General features: G+C 52.0%; 1 protein-coding gene across 8 annotated transcripts in view; it reads left to right on the top strand.

Annotated features, from left to right (window-relative positions):
* The window catches only part of TCOF1 (treacle ribosome biogenesis factor 1), a 146,793-nt gene that overhangs the window by 72,263 nt on the left and 53,780 nt on the right, over positions 1-20,750 (top strand). For all 8 annotated transcript variants that reach the window (XM_073567977.1, XM_073567982.1, XM_073567981.1 and 5 more), the window contains 3 exons: positions 8,797-8,943; positions 9,265-9,390; positions 9,517-9,666. In XM_073567977.1, the coding sequence (XP_073424078.1) occupies positions 8,797-8,943; positions 9,265-9,390; positions 9,517-9,666 (423 nt within the window). The remainder of the gene's footprint in view (positions 1-8,796; positions 8,944-9,264; positions 9,391-9,516; positions 9,667-20,750) is intronic.

The following is a 20,750-nucleotide window of genomic DNA, read 5'->3' as shown; positions in this document are numbered from 1 at the left end:
ACAACTCCTGTTCTTATGTTTGTCGGTTTGTTACAGTTGAGTTGTTTGTTCTGTTCTCAATCTATTCTGTTACTTCTCCTACTGCTTTCTCACTAACTGAGGAACTTCCTGCCGGTCGGTGGGGTGTATACGGCGGAGGAGGGGCTAACCTTTTTTTGTGCATAGTGTCAGCCTCCTAGTGGCAGCAGCATACACCCATGGTCTCTGTGTCCCCCAATGAAGGCTCCGAGAAACAGATTTTACGGTAAGCAACCCAAAAAATCCTGTTTTTCCTGGCGTAATTGTAATCTTCTGCCGCACGTTCTCTAGTGCATCAGTATGTATGGCATAGCACACAGAGGCTTGGAGAGCCACGCTGCTTTCTTCTGTATTTGCCGCATGGTGTTGGCCTGGTAGGGGGTTTCACTCGCACGTTTTTTTTCATTGGAGATCTGATTACTCTGTCGCCTTATTGGGGGACACAGAACCGTGTTATGCTGCTGTCCTCTAGGAGGCGACACTATGCCTAATCTGAAAAAGATTAACTTTGTCTCCTCTGCAGTATACACCCCTGGACGGCATCAGCCTTCTCCAGTTTTTGCTTTGTGTCGCAAGGAGGCACACCTTTTTCTTTTTTTTCCTTTCGTCGGAACAGATGAAGAAAAGTGGGTCTCCAGCAAGACTCCCGGCATGGCTCCTTCCTTGGCCCCCTTTTTAGGGGTGCCCAGTTGAAGTGGAGATGGCGGTTCCCCATGTCGCTCCTTCCCCAGTCCCTCGGGTACTGGTCTGAAGTTGAGAACCCCCCCCCCTCCTTCCCCAACCCCCTTCACGGTCTGGGTTGAGGTTGAGGCAAGGATGAAGACCCCCTGACGGTGACAGACGCACCCTCCCTAATCCCCCGCAGGGGGCATTAGGTTGAGACGCCGCAGGTAGGGTCGGAGTACAGACAGCATTCTGCACCAGGGACCCCAGACCAGATGTGGGATCCTGCTGGGGCCGGGGGAGGGTGCAGGCAGACGTGGCACAGCAGAGACAGGGCTTTCTGCTCCCCTGCCTCTGCAGCAGTAGTGGCTCCATGGCACTCCAGGGACCCCCCACACAGGAACCGCTAGCCCTGCTGCCCCCACCGCTAGCCAGTCGCCCATTCCGGGGGGGTCCGGTGCAAATCCGACCCCCTCCCGGACTACCACTACCACGCCTAGCTGAAGCCGCCGCCTTTTCCCCACCCCCCGGCCCGCCCCCCGGATGACGAAAATGACACTGCAGTGTCATAGAAGGGGCGCATCGAGGCAGGAAGGGCACGCTTTTACATAGCTCAGCGTGCCCTTTTCCAGCTCTCTGCCCCCTTCCCTCTCCACCTCAATCCGGTGGCCATCTTGCTGCACCTGAAGGAAGGCAGCACAGCAGTCTCTGGGGGGGCACAGGACGTGGGACTTATCAGCGCTGGACCTAAGGGGAGCACCGGTGGGGTAAGATCACAGCTGGGTTCTGGTACTCAGCTGTGAATTCCTATAACCTATAGCGCTCTCCTACTCCTTTCCTCTGCGTAGATACCCCTGTAGGGCCTCTATTAATCAGCCTAGGTACTATGTCGGGCTCAAAGAAAAGAACCAGGCAAGACTGCTTGACCTTGCAGGCTGTGCAGACTGCATAAACTCTCCCCAGCGGCAGCATGTACCCGCACTGCCGGGACTGTACCCAAAAAACCGGAGCAGAACCCCAAGAAGTCCCTACCAACGCTTCTGAGACCGCTACTGCGCCGGAATGGGCAACTCAGATGTCGCAGTCTATGACACAGTCTATAGACAACCTGACCTCCACATTACTGCAGGCTCTGCAGGGTCATGTCTCGGCTATGAACGTTACCCAGCAAAGAGACGTCCGGTCTCACGTACAGGGCGCTTCCGACAGTTCGAGGCTTAAGCGGACCCACAGGTCGCGTTCATCGGCGTCCTTACATAGCAATAGGTCTTCCCCCTCCAGGGAGAGACAGTGGCTCCAGGTCACCAAGGCCGTCCGCTGATAGGGAAAGACAATGCGGATCTCCACAACGATCCCAGACCAGGGAAAACCTCCGCTCTAGTTCGCCCGCTAGGGAGCGCCTTAGCGATGCGCAAGACTCAGAGGGCATATGTGACTCCAACTCAGATAACGAAACAGAGACCGCTCTGCTCCCTTGTCCCCCTAGCAATACTGCGATAGTTGAGGATATCGTCTCTTCCATCCTTCGGGTGCTGGACATTTCAGATCTAACCCCGGATGCACCAGAACACAAGATTTCCTTTGAAAGTGTTCAGAAACCATCGAAGGTCTTCCCTAATCACCCGGAATTTCAAAAAATCCTTTCTAAGCATTTTTCGCAGCCTGAGAAAAAATTCGTCAATCGCAAGTATTTGGAAGCAAAGTACCCCTTCCCACAGAAAGACACCAAGGATTGGACAGATCCGCCTGAAGTGGACCCTCCAGTCTCTAGACTAGCAGCACAAACGCTTCTCTCGCTGCCGGACAGTTCAACCCTCAAGAACACAACAGACAGGTTGAACGCATGGCTCTTTCAATCTTTGAAGTGGCAGGTGCCTCTCTGGCTCCCGCTTTTGCTTCAGTTTGGGCAGCCAAGGCCATCATGGCCTGGGCTGATCTCTTGCAAAAGGGCCTTCAAGCCTCAAATCCTCAGCTGGCGGACCAGGCGGTGCAAATTGCAGTAGTGGCAGATTACATGGTCCATGAAGCGTTGGACTCTGCAAGAGGGGTAGTGGCAATAGCATCAAACGCCATCACAATCCGGCGTATTCTCTGGCTAAGAGAATGGAAAGCGGATGCAGCCTCAAAAAAGTCCCTAACAAATCTCCCGTACTTCAGTGGCCGTCTTTTTGGTGAAAAGCTGGATACAATGATATCCAATGCTACCGGGGGCAAAAGTACTTCCCTCCCTCAACTAAGACCAAAACGCACGTTTAAAAGACGTAATCAATCTCGTTTCCGATCCTTTCGGAATTCTTCAGGCTGGTCCGTCTCACACCCAGCACAAAAGCGTAATCGTTCCCCATGCAGGGACAACACACGTGCGGCACAGAGGCCGGACAGGAACTGGCAGTCAAAGGCAAGCCAAGCGAAATCTAAAGGAGGAAAACCTCAGACATTTTTCCCTCATCTTGACTCATGCCCTCCGGAAGACACCCCACTTGTAGGCGGACGACTGCTACTCTTTCAGCAGGTCTGGCTGCCTATTACAGACGACAAGTGGGTCAAGGAAATAGTGTCTTCAGGGTACAAAATCGAGTTTACTACCAGCCCACCACACAGGTTTTTTCCCTCTGTCCCTCCAAAATCCCCGCTCAAAGCTCAGGCCTTCCGTCAAGCGGTTTCTTCCCTCCTGCAAGCAGGAGTCATAGTGCCGGTCCCAGCAGAAGAGCGCTTCCGAGGGTTCTACTCCAACCTGTTCGTGATGCCCAAGAAAGGAGGCAGCGTCCGACCCATACTAGACCTCAAGCAACTCAACAAGTATGTTCGAGTTCGTCACTTTAGCATGGAATCCCTCCGGTCAATCGTTGCGTCCATGGAAAAAGAATATCTCGCCTCCATAGACATACAGGACGCATACCTGCATATACCGATTGCTCCCGCCCATCAGAGGTTCCTCAGATTCGCAATCGACCAAGACCATTACCAGTTTGTGGCCCTCCTGTTCGGTCTCGCCACGGCTCCCAGAACATTTACAAAGGTCATGGCAGCTACCATGGATGTTCTGCACTCCAGAGGCATAGTAGTTGTTCCATACCTGGACGACCTTCTCATCAAGGCCCCCACCCTCAAGGACTGCGAGGTCAACGTCTCGATCACGATCGACACTCTGAGGCGCCTGGGATGGTTAGTCAATTTACAAAAGTCCTCGACTACCCCGAGTCAGTCTCTGACCTTCCTGGGGATGTTATTCGACACCTCCAAGGGTCTGGTGATTCTCCCCAGAGACAAGGCACTGGCTCTCCATCTGGGAGTTCACACACTCCTCCGCAAGTCCCACAGATCTCTCCGGTATGCCATGAGAGTACTTGGCAGGATGGCAGCAGCAATGGAGGCGGTACCGTTTGCCCAGTTTCACCTCAGACCCCTTCAACTGGCCATCCTCAAGTCCTGGGACAGGGAGTTCCGGTTATCAGCAAAAACCAGGTGGTCCCTGCACTGGTGGCTCGAGCCAACGTCGCTTGCAAGGGGAAAATCCTTTCTCTCCGGTCAATGGAAGGTTTTGACCACCGACGCAAGCCTTATAGGTTGGGGCGCGGTGCACCTGCATCACAGAGCGCAAGGCAGGTGGTCACCAATGGAAGCGACCATGCCCATCAACATCCTGGAAATTCGGGCCATCTTCCTGGCGTTGAAAGCCTTCCATCACTTGCTAGCAGACTCTCATGTCAGAGTACAGTCGGACAATGCCACGGCAGTGGCATACGTGAACCATCAAGGCGGCACCCGCAGCATCCAGGCGATGACCGAAGTAACACGTATCCTACAATGGGCGGAGAATGCGAGGTCGGTACTCTCCGCGGTCCACATTCCGGGTGTGGACAACTGGGAAGCCGACTATCTCAGCCGACAAGGAATGGACTCGGGGGAGTGGTCTCTCCATCCCAAAGTTTTCTGTCAGATCTGTCATCGTTGGGGCACCCCGGACATGGATCTAATGGCATCCCATCTCAATGCCAAGGTTCCTAATTTCATGGCCAGGACGCGCGATCCGCGGTCGCTCGGAGCAGATGCCCTGGTTCAGGACTGGACCCAGTTCCAGCTTCTGTACATTTTTCCACCCCCCCCCCACCCCCCCCCCCCCCCCCGATCTCCAGAGTCCTGAGGAAGATCAAACAAGAGGGTGTTCCCACCATCCTGATCGCTCCAGACTGGCCCAGGCGTACATGGTACGCCGACGTCGTGCAACTCACAGCAGACGCTCCCTGGCGTCTCCCCACACGTCCCGACCTCCTGTCACAAGGCCCGTTCTTCCACCAGAACTCAGGAGCTCTCAATTTGACGGTGTGGCCATTGAGACCTGGGTTTTGACCCAAGCAGGTTTTTCGCCGGAAGTCGTTAAAACCATGATCAGGGCTCGAAAGCCAACTTCAGCCAGGATTTACTATCGTACCTGGAAGGTTTTCTTCACATGGTGCGAATCTCGTGGGCAGATCCCACTCCCCTATTCTCTTCCAAGAGTCCTCGGTTTCCTTCAGTCAGGCCTGGACTCCGGGCTATCCCTGGGCTCGCTGAAGAGCCAGGTGTCAGCGCTTTCAGTGCTCTTTCAGAGGCGTATTGCTAACAAGCCGCAAGTGAAGACTTTTCTCCAAGGGGTTTCCCGATTGGTTCCCCCCTACAAACGTCCGTTGGAGACGTGGGACCTCAACCTGGTCTTGACAGCACTACAGTCACCTCCTTTTGAACCCCTTAAGGAGGTCTCACTCCGCTTTCTATCACAGAAAGTGGTTTTCCTGGTGGCGATCACCTCGCTACGCAGGGTGTCTGAACTTTCAGCTCTTTCCTTTAGACAACCCTTCCTGGCTTTTCATCAGGACAAGGTGGTTCTACGTACAGTCCCATCCTTCCTTCCGAAGGTTGTGTCCAGCTTCCGCCTCAATGAGGAAATCTCACTACCGTCCCTTTGCCCAGCTCCCGTTCATAGGGTGGAGAAGGCTCTGCATACGCTTGACCTTGTCAGGGCATTGCGTATTTACGTGTCTAGGACTGCTCCTTTCCGGAAGTCTGATTCACTTTTCCTTCTTCCAGAAGGCGTTCGCAAGGGCCTACCGGCTTCCAAAGCCACCCTTGCTAGGTGGATCAAGTCCACCATTCAAGAGGCTTACCGCCTCAACAATTCTCCTCTTCCGGCCGGTATCACGGCACACTCTACGCGGGCGGTAGGGGCCTCTTGGGCCATTCGGCATCAAGCCTCGGCTCATCAAGTGTGTAAGGCAGCCACTTGGACTAGCCTGCACACATTTACAAAACACTACCGAGTGCATACCCAGTCCTCAGCGGATGCAAGCCTGGGTAGACGGGTCCTGCAGGCGGCAGTACCCCAAGTCTAGGGGACTGTCAGCACAATATTCGTCCACTGCTTCCCGCCCAGGGACTGCTTTGGGACGTCCCACGGTTCTGTGTCCCCCAATAAGGCGACAGAGTAAAGGAGATTTTTGTGTACTCACCGTAAAATCTCTTTCTCTTAGCCTTTAATTGGGGGACACAGCTCCCACCCTGTTGCCCTTGTGGGCCGTTGTTACGGTTGGGTTCTCATATTGTTGTTTGAGCTCGTTTATAGTAGCCTTCTTACAGGCATGGTTATGTTTCTGGTATTTTCCTCCTAATGCTTTTGCACAAAACTGGAGAAGGCTGACGCTGTCCAGGGGTGTATACTGCAGAGGAGGAGACAAAGTTAATCTTTTTCAGATTATGCATAGTGTCGCCTCCTAGTGGACAGCAGCATTACATGGTTCTGTGTCCCCCAATTAAAGGCTAAGAGAAAGAGATTTTACGGTGAGTACACAAAAATCTCCTTTTTGTCACACGGCTGTTGTGTTTTCGGCCATTGCAGATATGTGCCTTGATTTCAGCAGAGCAACACTCAACCATTGCTTCACACATAAAGGTGCTGGAGCCCTGGCATAGCATCTGCTCCCATATCTACTGCTCACGGGCACTCGCCCTTCCTTTTTTCTGCAGCCCCCTCCGGACGCTGGCTTCATACTGCTCTAAGCAGAATAATGTGTGGCTTCTATCTCTTCACGCCTGCAGTGTTTGGGATGGCCTTCCAGCTGGATAGAAGTTTGTGCTACCTGGCAATTGTCTACTGTGGTTCAGTGGATAAAGAAGCTGACCACAACTCGCTGGTCCAGAGGTTGTAACCATAGCACACAACAGAGAGCGCAGTTAGTCTCTTTCTGATCCCAGGCCTAATGTTCTACCGTCAGAAGAATTGACTGGTCAGAATCTACTTTACTACAGTCTTCGTAGTACGGCTTACTACACGTGTAGCCGTTATTCTACCTAATGTTGTCAGGTATCCAGACCTATTCCACCACTATGGTCCTTCCTCTCCCAGAAGTGCATCCCTCAGGGATGCCAACGGCAAATTCACACAGTAGTTGGCAAAATTCTATAGCCGCGTGGCCTAGCTTGCTCTTCAGAGCATTGTTTCTGGACACCAGTCGGAAGATTTGACCGTCTTCACTGTTCAAAAAATTTGCAGGGGTTTTCGCCTATCGTTCTTATCTAAAGTTCCATTCGGCTTTCGGTTTGACGAGCGAAATTATCCACAAAGAAGTCCCTCACCAACTTTCCGTTCTTTCCATGTGGCTCCAATAGGCCAAATCATTGATGAGGTCACCGGAAGGACAAGCGCTCTCTTTCCTCAGGCTAACCCTCGTCATTCTTCAGCGCTTTTTTCCTCAGCTTGACTTTGGGGATCTAGTTTTGAGTCCATACTTGTTTTTCTCAGGAAGAAATTTTCTTCGTTCAGCATTTGCCTCCTGTGAATCGCATGACCCGGTTCTCTTGACCCGGTTCACACACTGATGTCAACTTTGACACATGATAAGGTTTTTAATATTAGACCGTGTAGGACCGCCCCGACCACAGTCACCTTGTCAACAGTGGGACGGCTTTTATGGTATATTTGATTTGATCAAATACAGCATTACTAAGAACTCTTAATTACTTAAATGCACTTTTGCTTTTTATTTATTTTGTTACAGCAGGGTTTTTCTCATTTTGTCTTTTGTAGGTTTTGTAAACTCCATGTGCATGTCCTTGTTCGGCTCTAACTGCAGCAAACCAATGGTAGAACCGCTGGCCTTCTGGGATTAGCAATGAGGATATGTGGGCAATAATCTTTACCGCAATATTCCGCAGCAGTTTACAGTTTGCACACATCACTGTCCCCAATGGGGCTCAGAGTCTAAATTCCCTATCAGTATGTCTTTGGAATGTGGGAGGAAACCGGAGTACCCGGAGGAAACCCACGCAAACACAGGGAGAACATACAAACTCCTTGCAGATGTTGTCCTTGATGGGATTCGAACCCAGGACTCCAGCGCTGATTTATTTTTGGGTACTTGTAACACATTAATGTGTGTCTGGTAGCCATGTAGAGCTTTCTATAAAATTCACTGGCTGTTCGTAATCGAGCTGCACTAAAATTTTGCTTCTTTTAGCGTTCTCAAACTATTTTTGCCCAGGTCCGACAAAGCGGCCGGAGCTGGGGCAGGACAAGGTCATGGCAACCCCATCTTGTCAAATTCATAACGAGTGTCAGCATGTGGCTGGGCTTTTTAAGGAATCGGGAGCTTCTGACTCCAGCACGACAGTCTTGACAAATCAGCCCATTGACATTACCCCCTTAACATACTGTCACACATAACACATCATTCTCTAAGGGGGTGTATCACACAGGATTCTGCACACCCATGCCATAGTGACTGTGGATGCATAGTAGCAGTGTCCACCTGGGGAGCGTGTTTAGGACTGACAGCCGATCTACTGCTCCAACTACCTCGATCATAGATGACCAAGATCACAGGCTTTTTACTCCATAGGTGCCGTGGTTAATAGCGACTGCAGTATCTGCATGCTCCCTGTCACCCCATGATACCTGCATGATTAGCGGTTTGCAAGGTGCCCTATAAGGGCTTCTGTTTTAAAGGGGTTCCCAATACCGGAGGGAAGAATGAACAAGTAACAATTTGTAATGCTTCATTCCCTTTTCCATGATCGCAGTTGTACACTTTTGATGTCAATATTATATTTGCTGATTTTTTTTTTTTTTTTTTTTTGCTTAAGGTGCCAACTCCATCCGTAGTAGCCACGAAGTCCAGGACTAAACCTACAGCGGTGACCCCGGCGTCCCAAAGCCGCACTGCAGCGGTGAGAAGTCCTGCCAAGATGGTGGCTGATGAGAGCAGCGAGGAATCTGACAGTGATGATGCGGTATTTTTTTTTTTTTTTTCTACCATGAATATTTTTCAGTGGTGTGTAGATCAAACTGTGCTGCATTGGTTGCTGTGACAGACTGGCAGCAGTGATGAGAAAGAACATCATCATTTTGCTCTGTTTTTTTGGAAGACCATGGGTTTGACCTCTGCTCCTTTTTGCTTGCAGCTCCTGAGGCTTCTACCTACTGCCAGTCTATCTAGCAACTAGTGGAGGTCTAAGCGGCTTTTCCACAGGGCATTGAAGACCTATTTCTCTCATATTTTGGGTTTTAGTGTCTGGGAAATTACAACTACACCTTTTTTACTGCCTTCCCAGCCTAGTTCTGCAGTAAAAGCCCCAGGCCTGACATCGCCTAAACTGTCTGCACCGATCCCGACACTTGTTCCCGATTCAGATGACGAATCTGAAAGCAGCGACTCCTCTGACTCGGAACTGGAACCGGTATATCAATAACTTTCCTATGATTTTTTTTTTTTTTTTTTTTTTTACAACGAACTTCCTTTTTTTTTTAACGTTTCATTGCAATATAATTCTAATTCTAATTTCCATTATGTATGGTTTTTGTAGGGACAGAAAATCTTTGCAAGCCAGAATAAAACTGCTGTAAAGCCTCCAACTTCAGCAATGAAGACTATAGTGACCGGGAAGATAGTCACGCAATCACAGCCTTCCCAAGACAGTTCAGAGACCAGCGAGTCGGAGGAGGATGAACCACAGGTATCTCTTTTGCTCTAGTGTCATAATTCACATAAGCTTAAACTGATGATTTAGCGAATCCTGCTTTGAGCAGGGGGTTGGACCAGATGGCCCAGGAGGTCCCTTCCAACTCTACGATTCTATGATTCTTCAATGTAACATCAGATATTTTAAACTGTAATCAGTACCTTTAAAATATATTTCTCTATCGCTTCATTGGGGGACACAGAGACCATGGGTGTATGCTGCTGCCACTAGGAGGCTGACACTATGCACAAAAAAAGGTTAGCTCCTCCGCAGTATACACCCCACCAACCGGCACTAATTTCCTCAGTTTAGCTTAGTGTCAGTAGGAGGTGGACACGGGTCTTGCTTAGACCCATATCTACCTCAGTGTGCGTAGTTTCTTTCAGGTTTTCCGGAGGGATACAGTGAATAGTCACATCTGTAGTCCCACAAAGAGACTATGAGTACGGCGTGTACTGCCACCACGTATCCTCATAGCTCTCTACAGCAGGACCACGAGCTCCGAACACGGACGCGTGTCAGCGATCCAGATGGTCCTCTTCCCCCGTCTCCCACCCACTCGCCTACCAGAGCCTGTCAGTTGGATGAGGTGCGGACTCTTCTACAAGAATCACAGCACACGCTGGATGATGAAGGTACCTTTATTCTCACAGGTTTACCAGAAAACGGATCAGGCAGGGTAAGTATGAGGCCCCCGAGTCCATCCTCCTCAGCAGCTTCAGGCACGGATTCTTCGGGAGCGGTCGCAGCGGCAGTGCTGCGAGGCCTCCGCGCCTCCCGGCGGCCGCCGCATTTAATTCAGGCCCCGGCTTCGTTTTGGGCAAGTTCTGCAGCGACTTCGCCCCCACTTGCATTCTTATTCAGGCTTCTCTCCCACCCGGCCACAGCTATCCTCGGAAGCGGTCGCCGCGGCAGTGCTGCGCCCCCTTCTCGCCGCCCCGCGCTGACAGGCGGCCGCCATGTTTAATCCAGGCCCCGGCTTCATTTGGGCCTTGTCCTGCGTCGCAGCCACACCCCTCCACCTTCTTTCTCAGGCGGGCTTCTCTCCCGCCCGCTTTAAGTCCGCCCACCGCCTTCTTCCCTCATCTTAAGCGTCCCTAAGGTGGCGCTGTCTCCACCCAACCCCAGTCTGGCTATTCTCAGAGGGCGGCGCCATCTTTAGCATCGGCGGTTAGCCCCGCCCATCTTCCTCGGTCTCTGCAGGAAAGCGTGCGCTTCCTGCTCTGTTCTTCTCAGGCTGCCTCCATTTTCGCAGCCTGTCAGCCAGACGCTGTCCTCTCTGCCGTGCCCCCTGCAAGCCCAGACGAGCCGTGCTGCTTCAATTGCTGGAAGCCGCGGCGACAGGATACCGGACCGTGAGTAGCTCTACAACTGCAGACTGACACCCTTCTCTGCCTCCTGTCCCCCAACCTTTCGGCACTGCTTCAGTGATTTTCCGTAATTATGTCTAACTCTAAGTCTGACCGCTCTCGTCCTCCTGCTTCCTCTTGCACCTTAGTCAAGTACTTTACGTGCTGCTCTTGCAATCGTAAACTTCCCTCAGGTCAGTCCACTCCCCTCTGCCTAGACTGCAGCAATCCAATTGAGCCCGCCACTCAGGAGCCCCCTAATGTTCCACGTGAGAGTGAACCCCCCATTCCTGGCAGGGCTTCCTCTCTGTCACAATCAGTGGCAGATCTCACCAGGGTCTCTCAGTCCCTAGTGGCCGTGCTTGATAAGTTGCCCCTGGACACTTCTGCAGGGCCCAGCAGGTCACAAGAGGTTCCATCTGAATCAGCCAGCATGAGCCGCAAAAGGCCCAGGCAGAATCCCCGGCCGGATTCCTCCCCGCGCTCCATCTCGCCGCATAGTCCCCAGCAGTCTCCTTCCCGTCCTTCCTCACCTGAGTCAGGCGAAGCGTTCTCGGATGCGCCATCCGAAGAGATTCTAGAGCTGGATTCGGACCATGCCGCTGACATGAAGGTTACGGTACAGAACCTCATTGCAGCAATTAACCATACTTTCGAGATCACAGACTCCCATGCGAAACCCTCAGATCAGGAAGTTTCGTTCAGAAAGGCAGAAGCACCTTCCAGAGTCTTCACTCCTCACTCTGAGTTTGTTAAGCTCCTTACCGGGAAAGAGAAAATCCGACCAGACGCTTTAAAAGAGGGAAGCGTCTCGGCGTGCTGTATCCATTTTCTCAAGACCTCACCGACAACTGGTCGGCTTCTCCCTCTGTAGACGCTCCTGTGTCCAGACGCTCCTGTGTCCAGACTATCTAACAACACGGTCCTTCCGATTTCAGGTGTGGCGTCTCTGAAAGATTCTAACGACAGGATAATAGAATCCTTAGCAAAGTCAGCATTCGAAGCAGCGGCGACGGTGCTAAGCCCAACCTTTGCTTCCACTTGGGTAGCTAAGGCCATTGCTACTTGGGCGGAAGATCTACGCCAGGGCATTCTTGATGGAGCCCAGCCAGAGAGACTGGCCGAGCTGGCCAATCAGATCTCCCATGCAGGGGAATATTTGGTCTCTGCCTCCTTAGACGCCACGTCTTGCGCAGCTCAAGCATCCAGCAACGTAGTTGCAATCCGGCGTACAATTTGGCTCAAGGCTTGGCAGGCGGATTTGTCATAAAAAAAAAAGTCCCTTACCAATCTGCCATTTCAGGGTGCGTGTCTTTTCGGTTCCCAGCTGGACCAGATTATTAAAGACGCCACTGGGGGCACAAGCTCTCTTCTTCCTCTGTCCAAGCCACGTAGACACACCCCCCCCCCCCCCCCCCAAGACGTCAGTTTCGGCCCTTCCGCCGCGTCGCAACAGCGGAAACGTTTTCCAACCAACAAAGGCCGCAAGCTCGCCAGGATAGGAAGGTTTCCTTTAGGCCTACTCCCTCCTGTCGATCTTACTCCTCCCAGGGCAGATCCTCCAGGTCCAGAACCAGTCGATCCACATCGGCATGACTATTAGCAAAGTTCCGAGGCGCATCCCCAACTGGGCGGGCGACTTCTTTTTTTCAGAGACATCTGGCTTGCCTCGGTGGAAGACGCTTGGGTCAGGGAAGTTGTATCCTCAGGATACAAGATAGAGTTCATCTCTCGGCCCCGAGATCGCTTCGTCGAGTCTCGACGCCCAAAAGATCCATCGCCTCACTTCTCAGTTCCGGGGTGATTGTGCCCGTTACTGAAACACAACGATTCACAGGGTTTTACTCAAACCTGTTTGTAGTGCCGAAAAAAGGCGGCGCGGTTCGGCCCATTCTGGACCTCAAACTGCTGAACAAGAGAAGTCCGCCTGCAACACTTCAGGATGGAGTCCCTTCGTTCAGTAATCGCTTCCATGGCAGCGCCGGAATTCATGTGCTCAATAGATATTCAAGATGCCTCTCTGCATGTCCCCATCTTTCACGGGCATCAGAAATTCCTGCGTTTCGCGATTCATCAGGACCACTACCAGTTTGTCCCCCTGCCCTTCGGTCTCGCCACCGTGCCCAGAGTGATTACAAAGATCATGGCGGCGGTGATGGCCCTGTTGAGGATCAGAGGCTTCGTACTCTTCCCGTACCTCGACGACATTCTAATCAAAGCTCCGTCTTTTCACCAGACTCTCCAAAGTCTTACCATCGTTCTCGACACCCTGTCCGGTTTCGGGTGGCTCGTAAACAAAAGTCATGCCTTGTTCCGACCCAACGTCTTGTGTTTCTGGGCTTATTGTTCGACACCCGTCGATCGAGGGTCTTTCTTCCGGAAGAGAAAATGGTCTCCCTGCGGCGAGATGTACGATCGCTGCAGAGTCCAAAGCCTCCATCCTTCCGGTCAGCCATGAAGGTCTTGGGAAAGATGGTGGCAACGACCGAAGCGATTCCCTTTGCTCAATTCCACACGAGACCGCTTCAACAGGCCATCCTGTCTCGGTGGAACAGGTCCGTTCTCTCCCTGGATCGTCAAATTCGCCTCTCGTCCCGGGTCAAACAGTCCCTCACTTGGTGGCTGATGTCACCTCTCATTTCCCTGGGCCGGTCATTACTTCCGATTCACTGGCAGATTGTGATAACGGAAGCCAGCCTTCTCGGCTGGGGTGCAGTGTTTCGCAATCAGACTGTTCAGGGTCGGTGGTCGACTCAAGAGACAACTCTGCCGATCAACGTCCTCGAGATTCGGTCGATTTATCTGTCTCTCATTCACTGGGAAAGGCTTCTCAGGGGTGTGCCGGTCTGGATTCAGACAGACAATTCCACAGTGGTGGCATATGTCAACCACCAAGGGGTGACACGGAGCTCCTCGGCTCTAGCGGAAGTGTCCAAGATTCTTCACTGGGCAGAGGTATCGGTCCCAGCGATAGCCGTAGTGCACATTCCCGGCGTGGACAACTGGGTCGCCGATTTTCTCAGCCGCGAGGGCCTCGTGGCTGGAGAGTGGTCCTTACATCCGGACGTCTTCCATCAGCTTTGCCGTCGTTGGGGGACTCCGGACGTGGATCTGCTGGCGTCTCGCCTGAACAGGAAGGTCCCACAGTTCGTATCCAGGGCCCGAGATCCTCTCGCAGTGGGTGCCAATGCCATGACCATTCCCTGGTCTCAGTTCAAGCTCCCCTATCTGTTCCCTCCCCTACCTCTTCTTCCCAAACTGTTGACGAAAATCAAGGCGGAAGAGGTACCAGTCATCCTCCTCTCTCCGGATTGGCCCAGAAGGGCTTGGTTCGCGGACATCGTCAACCTTCTCGCGGACGCCCCCTGGAAGCTTCCAGACAGAGCAGATCTCATGTCTCAGAGTCCAATCTGCCACCCCAATTCTCTGCCGCTCAACTTAACAGCGTGGCTGTTGAAACCGCGGTTCTGAAACGGTCAGGTTTTTCGGATCGGGTTATTCACACCATGATCCGGGCTAGAAAACCATCGTTTTCCAGAATTTACTATCGTACGTGGAAGTCCTTTTTCACTTGGTGCGAGGCCAATGACGTTCCGCCCATGTCCTTTTCTCTCCCTTCTATCCTGGCGTTCCTCCAGGCAGGCCTAGATGCAGGTCTTGCCCTCAGCTCTTTGAAGGGTCAAGTCTCGGCGCTTTCCATCCTTTTTCAGAAGACATTGGCCTCCCATCCGCAGGTCAAGACCTTTCTTCAGGGAGTGGCTCATACGGCACCCCCGTACCGTGCTCCCGTGGATCCATGGGATCTCAATCTGGTTCTGGAAGCTCTTCAACGGTCACCCTTTGAACCGCTCAGGGAAGTCTCCCTATCTCTTTTCTCCTGGAAAGTAGCCTTTCTGGTGGCAATCACCTCCATCCGGCGCGTGTCGGAATTGGCGGCCCATTCTTGTCGCCCCCCCTTTCGTGGTCCATCAGGACAAGGTGGTCCTGCGGCCCCCGCCTTCCTTCCTTCCTATGGTGGTGTCTACTTTCCACCTAAATGAGGACATTGTTTTTCTGTCCTTTTGTCCAGGTCCAATCCATCTGGAGCGCTCCTTGAACAAGCTAGACCTGGTCAGGGCGGGACGTCTCCCTTGCGGAAGACAGACTCTCTTTCATCATTCCAGATGGTGCACGGAAAGGTCAGCTGGCCTCCAAGGCTACTATTGCTCGCTGGATCAGATCAGCAATTTTGGAGGCCTACCGGGTCAAGCGTCGAGTGCCCCTTCTGGGATTAGCGCTCACTCTACCCGGGCAGTGGGTGCTTCCTGGGAGGTGCGCCACAGTGCTTCCGCGCTGCAGCTCTGCAAAGCGGCAACTTGGTCTTCGATCCACACGTTTGCCAAATTTTACAAGGTCCACACCTACGCTTCGGCGGACGCCAGCCTAGGCAGAAGGATCCTGCAGGCGGTGGTGGGGAGTCCTCAGACCTAATGGAAGTTTGCTTCTCCCTCCCCAGGGACTGCTTTGGGACGTCCCATGGTCTCTGTGTCCCCCAATAAAGCGATAGAGAAAACAGGATTTTTGGGTTGCTTACCGTAAAAATCTGTTTCTTGCAGGCTACATTGGGGGACACAGCACCCTCCCATGTTCTGTAACTCCTGTTCTTCTGTTTGTTGGTTACAGTTGAGTTGTTTGTTTTGTTTCTTCTACTGCTTTCTCACTAACTGAGGAAATTAGTGCCGGTTGGTGGGGTGTATACTGCAGAGGAGGCGCTAACCTTTTTTTGTGCATAGTGTCAGCCTCCTAGTGGCAGCAGCATACACCCATGGTCTCTCTGTCCCCCAATGAAGGCTCCGAGATACAGATTTTACGGTAAGCAACCCAAAAATCCTGTTTTCTCCTTCGCCTCATTGGGAGACACAGGTACTGTGGGTGTATGCTACTGCTGCCTGGAGGGTGACTCTTAAGTGATAAAAAAGAGGTTAGCTCCTCCTCCGCTGTAAACTGTGTTCCAAATTATTATGCCAAAAGAGTTTAGGAGAGATAAGATTAGAATTTTTTTATTTGTCATTTAAACTCATTGATGGTGATGTGTGTCAGGGCTCTTTATATCACTGAAAGCAATTGCAGATACCTGTGCAAATTAGTTTGGCAGGTGTGTCCAAATAAAGGCAAGACTACTTAAGAAAGCTGTTCCACATTATTAAGCAGCCTACATTTTTTGCCAAAATGGGAAAGAAAAATGATGTGTCGGCTGCTGAGAAGCAACAAATTGTGGAGTATTTAGGTCAAGGCATGACTACAATCAACATTGCCAAGACACTTCATCGTGATCATCGCACAATCAAGAAGTATGTAGCTGATTCCCAGCACATACGTGTGCGTGCTGATAAGGAAAGATTGAGGACTCTTTCCAACAGGCAATTGCGTCAGGTTAAAAGAGCAGCTGCAAAAATGCCTTGTCATAGCAGCAGACAAGTTTTTGAAGCTGCTGGTGCCTCCAACGTCCCCCGAACAACAAGATGCAGGGTCCTTCAGAGGTTTGCAGCTGTGCGTAAGCCATCCCGTCGACCACCTCTGTCCACTGCACACAAGCAGAAATGGCTCCAGTGGGCCAAATGATACATGAAGACTGACTTCCAAACTGTTTTGTTCACCGATGAGTGCCGTGCAACGCTCGATGGTCCAGATGGATGGAGTGGAGGATGGCTGGTTGATGGACACCCCATGAATACACGGCTGAGGCGCCAACAAGGAGGAGGTGGAGTAATGTTTTGGGCTGGAATCATGGGGAGAGAGATTGTCGGCCCCTTTAGGATCCTTGAAGGGGTAAAGATGAACTCCATAATCTATGTGGAGTTTCTAAGACAGCACTTCCTGCCATGGTTCAAGAGGAAGAACCGTGCTTTCCGCAGCAAGATCATTTTCATGCATGATAATGCACCGTCTCATGCTGCAAATAACACCTCTGCATCTCTGGCTGCTATGGGCATAAAAGAGGACAAACTTATGGTGTGGCCACCATCTTCCCCTGACCTCAACCCCATTGAGAACCTCTGAAGCATCATCAAAAGGAGTGTCTATGATGGCGGGAGGCAGTTCACATCTAAGCAACAGCTCTGGGAGGGTATTCTGTCCACATGCAAAACAATTGAAGCACAAACCATCCAAAAACTGACAAATTCAATGTAGAGTTCAGAAGCTTCTTTCGAACAAGGGGTCCTATTGCAAATGTAACATCACCTAGAATAAAGTTTTGACTTGAAAACTGTTTGATTTAATTTTGTAATAAGCTGATAATGCTTATAATTTCACAATTGACCATTTTTTTGTTCAAAATAAAAAGGTTGAAAACTCTGCTGTGCATAATAATTTGGAACATGCATTTTGAGTGTTTATTTTTAAAAATATACTGTTTTCATAGGCAGTTTGCTCAAAAACATTGCAATTATACTAGAATATTAAATGACTGCAATTCATATAGGTAATTTAGAGAAAATATGAGGAAATATTTTTTGCATAATAATTTGGAACACAGTGTATACATCCTCGCCCCGATTGCGGGCGAAAAAAAAGTTTTTTGCTTAGTGTCTGTTGGAGGCACACGTCTGTCTGTTTCCAGACTTTCTTTTTTTTCCCTCTATGAAGATGAGACAGGGGCGACGGACCCTATTGAAAGGGTTTGATCTCCTCAAACCAACAACGGGCGAGCACGTGCGAGTGTCGCCTCCACGTATCCTCTTCCGCGACGTGGGACATGATGCCGGACTTAGCCCTGACTACCCTAAGGTATTGAAACCCTAGGCTGTACAGAGGCACAAGTGTAGTCCGTGCGGACCCCACTGCTCCACCAATGCTAGACTGCGGTGCTGCAAGGCGTCGGACGGTCCCTCTCCTCACCCCTTGAATTCATCGCGTCAGGTCCGGCTGGCGCGCCAAAGAAATTTAGCCCCCGACTTCGGGCTGACGCTAGGCCGCAGGCGGAAGTACCGCCCCCAGGACTCGCGCACCTGTTTGAAGCGGAGCAACGCTCTGCACTTCCAGAGTGCAGGGAACACAGGACTGGGGTAAGTGCTATCCCCCAAAATTCCCCCCCCCCCCCCCCCCCCCCGAGAGGCCACGCTAGGTGAATACGAAGAGTGCTCTCCCCCAGCGGTCTGCAGCTGATGCCTGGCAGATACAGCATGTCCGGAAAAGATAAGACGCACATATTTCTGTATGCTGCATGCATCTCCTGTCGGTCCGCCTTTCCGCAAGCGCAGACCAAGCGATTATGCGAAGCCTGCGAGTCCGAACGCGCCCAGGAGCCCTCCCCTGCGACCGAGCCCAGTGTATCAAGTCTCCCGGAATGGGCACTATCACAGAGGTTAGATTAGCTCATCTGACTCCACAGGAGGAAAGAGCGGTTTTCTCCCTCAACAAAGGGTCAAACTGCCATTTCGTCACCAGTTTCAGGCACGGTTTCGGGCCTTCCGCAACCCCGGGTGGACTACAGCGGCCAATTCTGTCGCTTCAGGTCGCCCCAACCAGGATAGGGATCGACAGGTTTCATATAGAGCCAACCTGTTGGGGAGGATGTGTACTCACCAGCCCAGGTCCCAAAGATCTTCAGCCAAATGACTCGAGTCATTTTCCAGGCGACACCAGCAAGGTAGGAGGCCGCCTACTCTGGTTTCGCCACGTCTGGCTCACAGTCACACACGACACATAAGTAACATAAGTAAGAGCTGGTGTCCTCAGGGTACAAGATAAAATTTGTCAGGTACCCCCCAAGGCGGTTTTTTCTTTCCCATCTTCCCAGGGTGGATGCTCGGGCAAAAGCTTTACTAGGGGCCATCGAATTGCTTCAGCTCAACGGAGCCATTATTCCTGTACCGGAAAACGAGAAGGCTCAAGGCTTCTATTCCAACTTGTTTGCAGTCCCCAAAAAGGATGGGACTGTCGGGCCCGTTTTTGACCTAAATTTGTTCAGGAACTTTATCAGGATCAGACATTTCCGGATGGAGTCTCTCTGTTCAGTCATATCAGCCATGGGTCAGGGAGAATATTTGGCCTCTGTTGATATCCAGGACGCCTACCTACATATCCCCATTTTCCCTCCGCATCAAAGATTTCTACGCTTCGCCATCAGCGGTCTACATTTCCTGTTCGCAGCGCTGCCCTTTGGGTTAGCCACCGCCCCCATAGTGTTCACAAAGGTCATGGCAGTTGTCATGGCCATCCTCCACTCTCGGGGCATAGTCGTCTTGCCTTACTTAGATGACCTCTTGGTCAAGGGCCCTTCAATTCGGGCATGCAAGGAAAATGTCAGCAACACGCTAGATACTCTTTCCCGCTTAGGTTGGTTGGTCAGCGTGAAAAAATCATCCCTTGTGCCAGCTCAGAGGATTTCCTTTTTAGGGATGATCTTCAACACCTTACGAGGGTTGGTAATTCTCCCTCGAGACAAGACACTAGCTCTCTGGCAGGGAGTCCGTACTCTTCAACAACCAGTCCCTCACACCATCCGGTTCGGGATGAGGATTCTAGGGAAGATGGTGGCAGCAATGGAAGCGATTCCGTTTGCCCAGTTCCATCTTCGCCCCCTGCAACATGCCCTCTTGTCATCCTGGGACATGAACCCTTTCACGCTCGATCACCGATGCCAGTTGTCCTCCCAGGTCAGACAGTCACTCGTGTGGTGGACAATCAGGTCCTCCCTTCTCCAGGGGAAACCCTTTCCCCCAGACCATTGGTTGGTGGTCACAACCGACGCCAGCCTCCTCGGCTGGGGAGCAGTTTGTCACCGCCACACGACCCAGGGACGGTGGTCGCAGCAGGAGGCACGCCTCCCGATCAACTTGTTGGAGATACGAGTGATCCGGCTGGCTCTGCAACATTTTCATCACCTTCTAGCAGGCCGCCCCTTCCGGATTCAATCGGACAATGCCACGGCGGTGGCTTAGATAAATCAAGGGGGCACCCGGAGCAGAGCAACCATGCACGAGGTAGGGCACGTTCTTCACTGGGCCGAGAGGAATCACTCAGTTATATCGGCGGTCCACATCCCGGGCGTAGAGAACTGGGCGGAAGACTTCCTCAGCTGGCAGGATCTTTTGTCCGAGGAATGGTCATTACACCCAGAGGTCTTCCAGCAGATTTGCCAACGGTGGGGAACACCGGATGTGGACCTCATGACCTCCAGGGTGAACGCCAAGGTGCCCACATTTGTCGCTCGGTCCCGGGACCCGCAGGCAATCGCCGTGAATGCGTTGGTTCTGCCATGGAATCAGTTTCGCCTCCCATACCTATATCCCCTGCTGCCACTGCTTCCGAGAGTCGTCAAGAAGATCAAGGAAGAAGGGGTTCCAGCGATTCTGCTGGCCCCAGACTGGCCCCATCGGGCATGGTACCCAGAGCTAGTGCAGCTGCTTGCCAACGTTCCCTGGCGACTGCCAGAGCGCCCAGATCTACTTTCCCAGGGCCCGATCTGCCACCCGAACTCAGGGGCCCTGCGTTTGACGGCTTGGCCGTTGAATCTTGGATTCTGACCCAGGCGGGGTTTGGGCACGAAGTGTTGCTACATGGTTAGCGCCAAGAAGCCTACCTCAGCACAAATTTACCATCACACCTGGAAGATTTTCTTCTCATGGTGTCGAGGCCACGGTTGTTCTCCACTGAGATTCTCTATCCCTAACATCTTGGCCTTTCTCCAGTCTGGCTTAGACTCAGGCTTGGCCCCAAGTTCCCTCAGGAGGCAGATATCGGCCT

Source organism: Dendrobates tinctorius, unplaced genomic scaffold (genome assembly GCF_039654945.1).
Source record: "Dendrobates tinctorius isolate UK_male_01 unplaced genomic scaffold, ASM3965494v1 ptg000020l, whole genome shotgun sequence".
Taxonomy (NCBI): Eukaryota; Metazoa; Chordata; class Amphibia; order Anura; family Dendrobatidae; genus Dendrobates; species Dendrobates tinctorius.
Note: the sequence above shows the minus strand (reverse complement) of the source record. Positions and strands in the feature narration are given on the sequence as shown.